Raw genomic sequence first — 14,192 nt, forward strand, 5'->3', positions numbered from 1 at the left:
GTTGGATGACAATAAACTTGTAGATCAATCACCATGAATTATGCAACATTATCATGCATATACCCCATTATCTTAAATTAAATTTCAGTCCAGACATTTGCATTCAGGAATCAGAGTAGGCTGACAGACACTTGGTTAAGTTCAGCACACTGTTTTTATGCTGTATAAAGGTACAAGTACATAAATACCATGTAACAATTCTAGGTACTTGTTTTTAAATTATTCTCCCTACTGTTCTTGCTCATACCAATTTACCATCATATAGGAAAATAAAACAAATGTTGACAATAACCTTCCTGACGTGAAAATTTAGAAATTAAATGCTAAGTTAAAAATAAGACCAATCTGGGTGGATACTTGTGCTTAACCTGCCATCCACAAGCTGAACTAATTCATTTATCTTTTGCACTTTGATTTTCTTATTAGATTTCAACCAAACCATATTATTGTCTATTTCCATAATAGAGGCAGATTAGTTGGCAGCAAACTTACCCCCAGCACAGCCTGAATAAGAGGAGTAGCCTCATTATCTTCAGGATTAACCCAGTTCACATCAGCGCCACAAGCTAATGCTTCTGCCATATCAGGAAGACTTCGAACATGAGCAGCATTGTACAACTGTAATCCTGGAGGAATCATCTTTACTTCCTGCAAGCCAGACAAATTCCTATATTCTTCTAATGTAGATGGTTCCAAAACTTCTAAAGAAACAAAAACATAATATACTTTCCACTGCCGGTTATATTCACAGTTATACAATTAAAAACTCAAATCTTGACACCAGTAATTTCATAATAAATATATATTTGCATAGGGAAATACAAGAAAATGCAGATGTTGGATCCTGGAGCAACGCTGTGGGTCAAGCAGCACTTGTTAAGGGATATGAATAGTTGATGTTTCAGTCAATCTGTCCATTTCCCTCCACAGATGCTGCTCAACCTACTGTGTTCCTCCAGCAGATTGTTTGTTGTTCCAGATTCCAGCATCTGCTGTCTTGTGTCTTCATACAATTACATTTGATGATAATAATAAGGATTGTTTATTGATGATCAAAGCTCAAGTTAGATTGATGAGTTCAAGCCACATTAAATGTACAACATGCAGGAAAAAAGAGAAAACAGGATAGATCTGCATCCATAACTGAAGTTATTAAACATGTGCAGCTTTTTACATTTGACCTGTCTTACTAACATACTTACTGTCAGATAAGTTGTTATTGGAAGTCAAAGACATTACATCATCTTTGTTCTCATCTGAGCTATTTGGCACACCACTGTCTGAACTTTTTACCCCTTAAAGAAATGGAAAAGTTAGGCATGATAGATAATTTGTCAAATTCTAACTGCCATATCAAAGCTTCTGTAAACAAAATTAAATAATTAAACTGAGCACAATGACATTGAAATATTTTGCCTGTCAGCAAGTCATATTTACGCTAATAACGCATTTGTTATTACATGTATATATCAAGCACACAAAAATGCATTTAAACCATGTTCAGCTCAAATTGTGACTCATTTGCCTAAAGGTCAAAATTTAACAAAATTATTGATCAGAAAAGACTGAGGCAAAGCTGCATTCTGAATGTTTCAAAATAAATAAAATGAATATAAAAATCTGATTTATTATGCAAATGTACCATAGGAATCTATGATTTTATTTTCTTGTTGCCAGAATACAGTAAAATATACACACATAAATAGCGCCATCCAAATAAACCAAATATTATAATACTTCACGATTGCAACTAAATAAATCAATTCACACTGCAATTAATTCTGCAATATCCAAATAATGCAAGAGTTAAAGAAAAAGTAATGGAAAATGTTATTTGAATGAACCATGTTTTAAAATGCTTTGGGAAGCGGAAAAAAACACACAAAAGAAATCAAGCAATGATAAAGTGGAAATAAGCAGTGGAGTAACGTTGCAGCATGGGGCACCACAAAGCTACACATGTGCAGTACTTACTACTATTAGATTTTGAAGTGGTGTCAAAGTAGGAGAATAGCGAGTCTAGCTCATCTGGACAGAAGAGAGACTCCCGACGTGGCTCAGTGTTACTAACAGCAGCTGGTTACATGCATGTTAGCAAAGCAAAGCAGCCATTGAAACAGAGGAAAACAGAGGAAATTGCTTTTGAGAAATTCAAAGAAAAATACAAGAACATTGAAAGAGATTGTTAGTTAGTAATAGTTTGAAGTGAATTACTGAGTTTGGTAGACTTAATATATTTATGCAATCTGTAGTTGAAAAGATTCCACTGGTATAAAATAATTAACAGACAACAGAACAATGGGCTGGATGTTGTGTTTTTAATGGCAGTAAAATCTTCAGTCTTATGTCCTCGGTCTAGGTTATTGTGTCGGTGGACCAGCACCTCCCTTCATAGATGATTCAAAGTTGCAGCATTTTGTGTGTTGCTGCTGAAACATGCCTAATGTTTCGAGTTGGAAGACAACCAGTCTGGCATACTGTTGATTACCAAGCCACCTTCTAGCTGCCTTATCATTGATGACACCAGTCTCTGAAACAGCTGCAGAAAGATGGAATCACCTGCCTATTTTACCAGCAGGCAGATCCAGAATGGAAGTGATTGACCTATCGATGAGCAAGACCCCGATTTACCTCAGAACCTTTATTTCAGGATTCCTCTACTTTGGGGAAAGGGTAGGACGCTGCTCATATTTGTCCAAAATACTAGCCAACAAGCTGTGGCAACTCGGGGACACCATTAAATGAAGAGAGAAACTAGCCTCATTTCCTGTATTAATTAAAACTTCTGGATAAATGTTTTTCTTCCAAATTTTCCTCAAACTCTCTCCAGATGATTCTCAACTGTGCCCATGCTGGAGTGGGTAAACATATTTGCAACCAATTCCAAAAATGGACACAGCTGAGAAACATTACCAAATGTTTCTACACCAATCACCCATGAAACAAAGGAAATTACATTACTGGCATGGGGTGGGGGAGGGGGAAGAGTTGTGGGAAGGGTTTGAGGAATGCAGTCCTAACCCTATCTCTGTGAACCTAAGTACTGCAGGGAGTGCTACAAAATCATCCTTTCAAACCTAGGAGTTCGGCACTCTCATCTTTGGATTGCAAGCAAATTACTGAGAAGTCACGAGCAGATAACCATTTGGATGATTATACCATGAGCTTGACATCAAGTTCAGGTTACTTGAATAAATTCAAAAGATCCTCTCTGTGATTCCCTGCTAGTCTGGTTTATTACCAAGACTTCTCAAACATCTCCAAGAATCAGTGAAATGGCTAAACTTCCAGCCACCTACAAACTCTTTTTATGAGAGAATGTAGAGAAAAAGTTACACTTGATAGCATTAAAAACAATTGTTTTTTAAACAATGTACTAAGCCAGTATTACTGCTTAACCAACTCAAATCAAGCCTTGGCTCAAGAAATATTAATTCAAATTCCTTCAATATTTAATATAATGAAATGTTAATTTATTTAAGAAATTATATATTTTTTAATTTCACCTTTTCTTTAACCTATTCTTAATCTGTTTAAAATTGTTCTTTTCACACCCTGCTTGGCTATATGTCAATTTCACCAATTGTGTCGGTATCCATGAGCTTGATGACTTCATTTTGCTGCACATCAGGGATCCTCCTGAGAGCAATCAAGGTCAGAAAAAAAGGGAAATCATGATGCACTCATCACTGGACTTGGAGAGATTTGCTTTAAGATTTTGCCACTGACCACAAAATCCAGACCAATGTATTGCAACTCCCCCCCCACCCCAATGAGTCATTAATAATTCTTACTATACATTTCCACATATTATGTCACAGGTAAGATACCTGAAGTTTTGGAAGAGGTCCCTGGTACAGAAAGAAGTTTGGATGACTTTTCAAGTATGTCCTCAAGTTGACTAGTCGGTTGTAACACATTCTTTTGATGAAGTTTTAATGAAGAAAAGCCATGAGCTTTCTGTATAAACCTCTTTTCAACATACTTTGCTTTGATCCAATTTTCCTTCTCAAGCCTGGTAATAGTTATGCATGTAAGTTACAATGTGCAAGTATTCTCTCATTTTAAAAGAAACTCAAGGTTATGTGCCTGGTGAAAAACATTGCACACAACTGTCATTTGTTGCTAATTTACATACTTCTATTTGATATCTGACATTTTTCATCTGAGAATTAGCATGCATTTTACATTACAAAAATCATACAATTTATTCTACTCTTAAATCTTCCTGCAATCCATCAAATAATTCTTAACCAGCATCAGGTAAAATTAATTCTTTTAACAATTCATATAACTGTTGGAAATCATGCATTTATTTATAACATTTAATCACACCCTCAAGATTTCACATACTTTGCTTTTGAAGAAATTCACTTTGTACAATAAACAAAACTTAAATCTCCTTGAAATAAAATGTTTGACCAGTTAAACTTATTTAGAGTGTAATATCTGAGGAATTAAAATGAGGAATTACTGGGACAATGTGTTAATTTTTGCACAGTATCATCAGATCTTTAGCATCCATCAGAGCAGGCAGGTTCAAAACCTGCTGAGCCAAAGTGATTATTGAATGCTTCCAAACAGTATACTCTAAAAAGAACCAATTTTCAAATGTTTTAATTACCTTGGGTCTCCTGGGTTTGGTTTCTTAAAGTGTGTTCCATCCACTTGTGCCTCATATATTCCATTTATAACATCATTTCCTAATGCACACATAAGCTGGCAAGCACAGTTAGAATATTTCAACTGAAGCTTCACTCTCAGAGAATACACAAAATATTGGTGACAAAGTAAAATTGTTGAATTGAAAATATGCTGGCTCAAATCTTCCAACATACCAAGGATTCTAAAAAGACATTTCTATACTGCAACATCCACAATTAAAACTATCACTAAACAGTTACCATCTGATTTCATCACTTTAACGTCAGCTGTCTTAAAGTTGAGGTTCAAAATTAAACACCTGGCATGGTTCAGGAGTCGGGGAATAGGCAGAAAATCTAACCAAGAGATTCTTTTGGGTGTACTCCAAGATTTTTATGAATTCCAGCAAATATATTTTAATCAGTTTCATAATACACCTGTATATATTTAAGTTGTAATAGAAGTATTCCCTCCTTTTATCAAAAAGCAAACTACTCACTTTTAAGAGCTCAGGTTCCCACGAATCCAGAGTAAGGGAACGTACTTTAGAAAAGTGGACTCCCAGACTTCTAAATACACAGAGAGAATAAACTTAGACCATAAAAAATAATGCAAACTTTCATACTAGGCAGACTGTTGTGAATGCTAAAACTTAAACCACACATTATACTCATCATCAAGATGACTTTTCTTGTGGATATTTTTCAATGTAATAGATTTATTCTTGTATATCTCCTCAGAAGAGCAGAATCATGTCTCAGGCTTCAAATTTAGAGTCAGAATGGTAAGAGTCAATGTCAAAAAGGTGGTGTCACTATGAATGCTTTGTCGCTACAAGCCAGTTATCCCTGTGCCAACTTTACTGACACCACCTGATGAAAACCCAAAAGGTCAGAAAGATCATGGAGGCCTTACTTTTGTGATTAGTATACATAATACAAGTTAAGATCTAGTGAGTTCTTGCCCTTTTGCTCTGCGGGAGGTTTACGCCCTTCCCTGAACTCGCCTTATGATACCTGCATTATAGTGTGACAGGTGTAGTGCCCCAGTCAAGCTACCACTGTCCCCAGAATGAATCATGCCCTGCTGCCTCTGACCAGAAGCGAGAGTCCCCAGGGCTCGCCTCCTAGGGTAAGTGGCAAAAAAAAAAACAATATATCTTTAATACTGATATGTTGCTAAAATTAATCATGTGACATGTAAAGGAATCTAAAATTGACGCTTTATAAGACCGTAAGACATAGGGGCAGAATTAGGCTACTTGGTCCATCAAGTCTGCTCCTCTATTCCATCATGGCTGATTTATTATCCCTCTCCACCCCATTCTTCTGCCTTCTCCACAGATGGCTTGACTAATCAAGAAACAATCAGCTTCTGCTTTAAATATACTCAATGACTTAGCTTTCAGTCTTCTGTGGCAATGAATTCCATAAATTCACCACAAAGTGATTGTATTGAAGCATTCAATGATAATTGAATGAACCCAAACTCCTCCTCTATAAATCAATGTCTATGAGCTACTAATACATTTGTGTAAAAGCAGCAACAATATGGAACAATAAACCGAGTTATCAGATAGGTAAACACGTACAGATCTTTTTTTTTAAATCTAACATCACTTTATATCCCCATCATGAAAGTACCTGTGAATTCCTGAACATTCAATGCAGAGTGTGATTCCTAGATTAATGCTTGCCCAACGTGGGTCTGCCTGGCCACAGTCACAGCAATTGGTGTTGCCAGCAATGCACTCCACACGCTGGAGTGCACTCTCTCCTTTCACGGGCCGCTCTTTCAATTCACTTCCAGAGTCCAGACTGCTGGTAGAGGGGGAGGATTTTCTATCTAATTTCTGAAGAAACAAATAGGTTTACTGCTTTTCTTTTTTGTTTAAAATAAAATCCACATAATCTCATTTAAGGCCTTAAATTACAAACTGTTCCTTATTCAAGGTGAATAAGGTGGATATTTCCTTATCCACGGAAATATTTATACTTCAGCCACACAAATTTCTCAGCCTCTTTCCCAGAATATCTGCCTTGCTGTTGCACAGCACTTGTTCAGCATCACTGAACTATGATGTTGCCCAAAAGAAGGGAGTTGCACAAATGGCAATTGTACCTTCATTTGCTGCTATTCCAGTTCTTTATATTTGGTACATTGATATTAAATGTAATTTTGCTGCATGAAAAATGGAGGAAGACATTCATTTAATTGCTTTGCAACACAGGTTAATATGGGATTTAATATCTTTTCATTCAAAATATATAGCATGATGAGAGGGGATTTAATGTATTTGAAAAGGAATAAAGTACAAGATCAGGAAGATAGCAAAAGTATTTCCTTTGAAACTGACAGGCTTACTGATTACTCAAACAGTTTAAAATTATAATAGATAAAACTGATGCCCTACCAGAACTAACTCTTCTGACTACATTGAGATTATATTATTAGCTATATAATTATTTGGTTCATTTCAAATAAAACTCTCATCAGGTAAAAGTACTAATAAATTTACAATAATTCTTCTTTAATTGACCTCAAGGTATGAACATTACTGGGAGGTTGTTTTAATTTGTAGAAGATTAATAGAAGATGTGAACATTAATTTTTGTAGTCTACAAAATTTAAATAATTAAAATACATTGCAAACATACATCTGCATAGCCTTCTTCTCCTTTTTCTTTGTACGCTGAAGCTATACTTGTTTGAACAGCTTTGATCCAGACTTGTCGGATTTTTTCAGAATCTGCTTGCAGCATACAGCTCCTACAAATGTAAGCACTCACAGACTTAACATCAATGAAGCCACTGGAAAGAAGATTTAGCTATTAAACATGGACCAACAAGATTGAAAACACAGTCCAAGTGCTCTCATAATGGAAAACATACACACTCAAAATAATCTCAACATGACTTATACTGAATTTAGAAGCAACTGGTGGCTTTATGAATCATTAAAATGAATGATTAATCAGATTGAGGTCAAACATTCTAAATACGTACATAAATATATCAACTGCTTTATGTACCATTCTGCCAAGTCAACACAGTCTGCATCTTTGAAAAGTATTGACATCATAAATGTCAAACAGGTGACAAAATTAAAAATGAATTCAGTATTAACAGAAAATTAATACTAAATTAGAATCAGGTCAATTATTACTGATATATGAAATGAAATGCATTGTTTTAAAGCAACAGTTGTAGCACAATACATAAAAGTGACTATAAATTACAGTCACGAGTATATTAAACAATTGTAGTACAAAAAGAGAGCAACAGTATTGATGGCAGCTTCGGCCCCTTTTCTAAGGAAAGATGTGCTAGCATTGGAGAGGGTCCCAGAGGAAGTTAACGAGATTAATTCCAGGAATGAAATGGTTAAAGTATGAGGAGCATTTGATGTACTCGCTGGAATTTAGAAGAATGAGTTGGGATCTCATTGAAAGGGCTAGACAGAGTGGATGTGGAGAGTATGTTCCCTAAACATTCTGTGAGTGAATCTAAGACCAGAGGACACAGCCTCAGAATAGATGGACGTCCATTTAGAAGAGGGTAGTGAAGCTGTGGAATTCACTGCCACAGATGGCTGTGGAGGCCAAGTCATTGGGGTATTTAAAATGGAGATTGATACATTCTTGATTAGTCAGGGTGTTAAAAAGGTTATGTAAAGAAAGCAGGAAATTGGCTTGAGAGGGATAATAAGTCAATCATGATGTAATGGCAGAGCACACTCAACAGGCCAAATGGCCCAATTCTGCTCCGACGTCTTATGGCCAAAATAGTGAGGTAGTGTTCATGGACCATTCCAAAATATGATGACGATGGAGAAGAAGCTGTTCCCAATATGTTGAATGTTAGGAACAACATCTTCAGCTACTTTACCTCCTCCCTGATTGTAATAATGAGAAGAGGGCATGTCCTGGATGGTGAAGGTCCTTCATGATCAATTCCACCTTCTTGAGGCGTACCCTTTTCAAGATATCTCAATAGGGGGAAGGCTAGCACCCATGATGGAGCCAGCTGAGTTTACAACCCTCTGCAGCTTTTTACGATCCTGTGCATTGGCACCCCCCATACCAAATGGTGATGTCACCAGTTAGAATACTCTTCACGTCACATCTGTAGAAATCTGTTAAAATCTTTGGTGACATACTAAATCGCCTCAATCTCCAAATGAAATACAGCTGCTGGCATGCTTTCTTTGTAATTGCATCAATACGTTGGTGCTAAGATAGCTCCTCAGAGATGTTGATACTCATGAACGTGAAGATACTCACCTTTTCCACTACTGATCCCTCGATAAGAACCGCTGTGTGTTCTCTCCTAATTTCCCCTTCCTGAAGTCTACAATCAACTCCTTGATCCTACTGATACTGAGTGCAAGGTTGTTGTTGCAACACCCCTCGACCAGCTCATCTATCTCACTCCTGTATGCCTCATCGCTATCTGACATTCTGCCAACAACAGCTATGCCATTGGTGAATGTATTGATGGCATTTCAGCTGTGCCTAGTTACACAGTCATGAGTGCAGAGAGAGTAAAGCAGTGGACTAAACACACATCCTTGAGTTGCATCTGTATTGCCTGTCAGCAAAGAGATATTATTTCTGTGGTCTCTTGATGAAGAAGTCAAGGACCCAGTTCCAGAGCGAGGTACAAAAGCCAGGTTATGAAACTTGCTCATTAGTATTTAGGGGATGATTATGGTATTGAACACTGAACTGTAATCAGTAAACAGCAACCTGAAGTAGCTATTGCTGTTGTCCAGGTGGTCCAATGCTGAGTGAAGAGCTTGTGAGATTGCATCTGCTGGAGACCCATTGTGGCAGTAGGCAAATTGCTGCAGGGAAAGGTCCTTGCTCAGTCGAGAGTTAATCCTAGCCATGGCTAACCTCTCAAAGCTTTGTAGATGTGAATGCTTCTGGGCAACAGTCATTATGACAGCTTGCCCTGTTCTTCTTGGGCATCAGTATGATTGATACCCTTTTGAAGCAGGTGGAAAACTCTGACTGCAGCAGTGAGAAATTGAAGATATCATTGAACACTCCAGCCATATGATTGACGCAGTTTGTCGGTGCTCAGCCAAGTACACTATCAGGCCTGACTCTTTGCAAAGGTTCACCCTCTTGAAGATATTCTGATGTCAGCCTCAGACGGATATCACAGGGTTTATCTGTATAATGACTATCAATAAACTTATGACAATGCAGCAAAACCACCTACTGCAGCAAAACCACCTACTGCCCCAAAACACTATCAGTCCTTTTGCTTGGACCTACAAGTCTTTGCTGGCATTAAAAACAAATTTTATCTTGCAAATTGTATGGCATGCAAAGACCTATACAAAAATATTTTCTGAAGCATGAAATTGTTCATTTCAAGGCCAAAAGTTTGAGCACTTACTTTGTAGGTGAGACTACTTCAAAACAGAAACGTCTTTCAATATCCTCACAAGGTTTGACTGTACAAAGTCGTAAATCGTCAACCACAACAGTGAGATTATCCTTCGGGGAACACATGATAGAACATTAGATATACTAAAATACCCAATAATTTAAAACTGTTGACTATTTAAATATAGAGCCACTAGTGATTACAGATTAAATATAATATGGTATTCAGATGCTGAAATAAATGTGTAACATGAGAAATTTTTTAGATCCATTGAATTATGTTATAGCAAGACATCACAAATACTGGCAGAGATGTCTTTATGAATTCGCTTTACCAATATATTTGAGTGGGTATATGACACGTTATCAGTGCATCACGCTTCTGAACATTGGTATTATTTGTATATGATTTTGTATTAAACAGTTGACTTACTAGTAACCAAAACCAATTTACACTTAATGCACAATAATACACTTTTGCTTACCTTAAACTTCTTTTGGTAAACAAGCTGGTTGTTTTGAATTGAAAACCAGCGCCTGTAATAAGACAAACATAATTTGCTGATAGGAAGGAAATCAGTAGAAACAAAATTTATACTGAGAAGCTGAAAATTTTTGACATATTTGCAAGCATTCCATGGCTTTTCTTAGCTCCGTTCCCTTTATCTTTTATGGGTTGTGCTACTGAAGGTCTCGATTTCACCCTATCAGCTTTCAAGTGATGTGTGAGCCTATGTATTGCTGCTCAAATTTTATCCTATAGAAGGGGACATCACAGATTTTCTTCTCCGCTCATGCCCCCACAGGTGGGCTTACAGATTGCTGGCAATGCTCAGAAAATTTATTTGATTTTTTTTTTTACTAATTCCCCCCCTTATGCCTCAAATGTCCGTGGTGCCAACTTCAAATGGATTACTTAAACATCTCAGTAAATAAAGTAATTTTTGTCCGGGTATTATCCCTTCCCAAATCCTCTTTCTCCCCTCCCCTTATTGACCTTATCAGACTCTATCCTAATTTTTTTTGAACACATACAATTTTCCAGTCTAGCAGAAAGATCAATGACAATATTCAACACTTTCTAGGAATGAATAGTCCTGCACTTTTCTTTTACCCCAGTGACCAACCTTGGTTGGTTAAATATAGTCAATTTTCATTGAAAAAAATATATTGGGATTGTGGTTAATACTGACAATGCTATATTAATTGCTTACCCCTGCTTTTTCGCTGTACTTAATAAAAAGTCCAATATTAAATGCAAATGTCTGACATAGATACATACATTTATTCCTATGAATGGCAGAACTAGATCTCTGCCCATCCCTCTCCACCCACAGCCCCACCACCATCAGTTTTAGTCGTATCAGTTGCATGTGCTTTTGGTATTATTCATGACAATACTGTGGAGAGGAATGGTTACTGCATCAAGGGATTTGTGGATGTCTGGAAAGACACAACCATTTTTTACCTAGGATCAGCCTGACACAGGATTGCTAATATTATAATGTGGACTGGACCAGGTAGGACCACACAATTTTTCAAGCTCACAAGAACATGGTTTCCAGTTAAGTTTTGGATTCATTGTACTATTAAACTACAGCATTCATTTATGGTTCCACTCAACTAACTACATCACATATTGGTTAGTTACTATAAAAACCCTAATTTCACTCTATAGCCAAACATTTTCACTTTAAAACAGCTATTCTTTTTTACCCTCAAGAAAACACCAATGTTCTACACTTGAAAAATAGATCTGAAAATAATACTTGGTTTTCACAATAAAACATTTAGGACTTAATTATGACAAATATGAGTATTGTTTTCCTAAATAAATCAAACTCATTAGTTGAACAAATTTTTGACACATGGAATTTAAACTTAAACATTTTCTTTAGTATTAAAGTTGATTTACCACACATAATTTGAAGTGCAGCAGGTTAGTTAAAAGGAAGGTTAGTTTTGTTAATATTATGAAAGCAAAACAAGCAAAGAATACTGCCTCTGGTTTGCAGCTAACACTGTGTCCATGCTGTAAAAAGGACAGCAAAGTGACCAGTTTATAAGCCATGGATTAAACCAGGTTTACCCGAAGTTCTTTGGACACTTGTAGACAGGTGAGAGCTAATATTCAGAGACAGGATTGGGGAGCAGATAAGATGTCCAGCTGACAGGTTGGTACCTGATGTGGGGGGTCTTTTTCCTGTCACGTGACAAAATGGGGTGGGATCAAGACATAGAAAGAAAACAGAAAAAAATGAAATAGTAAAATGAAATACTGTGATCTAAAAACACAGGATGATTAAATGCATACTAAAGGTAAAGCAGTATAAGCTAGTACAGCATTTTGCACAAAGCCCAAACGAAACAGAAAAGTACTCAATTACTATTTAACACTCCATTTAAAAAATGTTGCTGCAAAATTACAGAAATAAGCATTTGGCTTCAGGTTTAAACACTAATCATTAATTGCTGGTGGGAAAAATATATATATTGCAAGAGATAGAAAACCACCACTGAAAAAAGTACATAACAAAACAAAATTATTTCATTTCCAGAACAAATATTTTCCCTCTGCAAGGCCTAAGTAGATCAATCACATTACTGCCTATGGAAAATCTGGACCAAATAAATTTTCCTTAAAATGCTTCAATGATGTTGGTATTTGTAAAAGCAGAAATCAAGAAATTCAAACCAATAATCAGTTCATGTAAGATTTGGTACCTAATGAGAAAGTGTTTTTTGCCATTTGAACTCCATAATCCTCAATTCCCCTTATTGTCTCTTCTGGGCAAAAAATCCGCAAGTCTAAGAGCTGATTGTTGACCTCAGAAAGGGGAAGGAGGATTGGTTCAAGAATCAAATGGTAGAAGGGAAGTAGCTTTTCTAGAGCTGGTGGTGTGGGGTTCAGGTTTCTGTATCTCCTGCCCAATGATAAATCTATTTCCAATATCATGACAGAGAAGAGAATATATAATAAAGTTGTTATGCAACAGTCATGTGAAAGAGCTCAATGTACTAAACCAATGCACAACAGTTATTTGCCATACAGAAGTTGAAACTTACACAACTTCTGGCTTATATGCTGGATTCAGCTTGAGTTCCTCGCAGTGACCACTGTAGTTTTGAATCAACTTTTCCAGTCTGAGTAGCTGTGGCCATTTGCCCAGCTCTCATCAAGAAAGCTGAATTCCTGGAAAGGGCTTGCATTCTTATTTCAGGTGTTGTTTTAGAGTTATTGAAGCATTTCCTCCAAATGTGCCAATCAGTGAAGTTTACAAGCACCAGCACAGTCTGTACAGATTATAGGCCTCTCAAGAATCTCATTGCTAGTTGGCTGCTCACACAAAGTTTTAACAGTGGAAATTGTCCAATTCCACTCCAGCTGGTAATCTATGACCCAGGTTTCCCACCCATAGAGGTGGCAATGTAGAATATAAATCCAGTAGACTGAATTTTGTATTTATTATTAGCAGTCTGTTTATCCAGATGGAAGGTTAAGTTGATCAAAGGAAACAGGCTTTGTTGATTTGCGAATCAAGTAACATGTCTCCACATCAGTGTGGCTTCATCCTAGGATTTTAAAAAGTGAATAGTTGATGTGCTATCTTTAGTTTTCCAAAATTCCATAGATTTGGGACTAGAAAAAAGTAAATGGAACTCACTTACAAAAAAAGGACGACAAACAGAAGTCAGTCAGCTACCAAAGAACTATTTGCTATATTCACTGATGACTAACATCCAGTGCAAAATCCAGTTGTGAAGAGAAGACACGAGATTGCAGATGCTGGAATCTGGAGAATCAAAGTGTGCTGGAGGAATTCTGTGAGTCAAACAGCATCTTTGGGCAGGGCACGAAGGATCTCTCAATGCTTTGGGTCAAAAGCCAACATGGAACTTGATGCTGGGTTTCAACCCAAAACATCAATTCCTGCACCATCCTGCCCATAACACCCCTATCAAACCACAAATTTGCTCAACTGACTGAAATCTTCCAGCAGGTTGTTTGTTACTTCAAAGGAATAGAAATTGCTTATTGAAAGGGAAATGATCAAGCAAAACAATCCGGGGAAAAGATCAAATTGCTCACTTTTCCAGGAATATTGAAAATGTATATTATGAAAGTGGTGAGGGAATGCAGAGATTTAG

At 36.8% G+C, this 14,192-nt stretch overlaps 1 protein-coding gene across 3 annotated transcripts in view; it reads right to left on the reverse strand.

Annotated features, from left to right (window-relative positions):
- Window positions 1–14,192, reverse strand: part of LOC140725567 (arf-GAP with coiled-coil, ANK repeat and PH domain-containing protein 2-like) — a 128,932-nt gene that overhangs the window by 22,995 nt on the left and 91,745 nt on the right. For 2 of the 3 annotated variants that reach the window (XM_073041184.1, XM_073041182.1), the window contains exons 11-20: window positions 12,226–12,246; window positions 10,529–10,580; window positions 10,054–10,154; window positions 7,302–7,413; window positions 6,288–6,496; window positions 5,144–5,213; window positions 4,625–4,719; window positions 3,831–4,015; window positions 1,203–1,295; window positions 493–701 (exon numbers count right to left, since the gene is read on the reverse strand). In XM_073041184.1, the coding sequence (XP_072897285.1) occupies window positions 493–701; window positions 1,203–1,295; window positions 3,831–4,015; window positions 4,625–4,719; window positions 5,144–5,213; window positions 6,288–6,496; window positions 7,302–7,413; window positions 10,054–10,154; window positions 10,529–10,580; window positions 12,226–12,246 (1,147 nt within the window). The remainder of the gene's footprint in view (window positions 1–492; window positions 702–1,202; window positions 1,296–3,830; window positions 4,016–4,624; window positions 4,720–5,143; window positions 5,214–6,287; window positions 6,497–7,301; window positions 7,414–10,053; window positions 10,155–10,528; window positions 10,581–12,225; window positions 12,247–14,192) is intronic. The other variant, XM_073041183.1, reaches the window with a different exon arrangement.

This window comes from Hemitrygon akajei, chromosome 3 (genome assembly GCF_048418815.1).
Source record: "Hemitrygon akajei chromosome 3, sHemAka1.3, whole genome shotgun sequence".
Lineage (NCBI taxonomy): Eukaryota > Metazoa > Chordata > Chondrichthyes > Myliobatiformes > Dasyatidae > Hemitrygon > Hemitrygon akajei.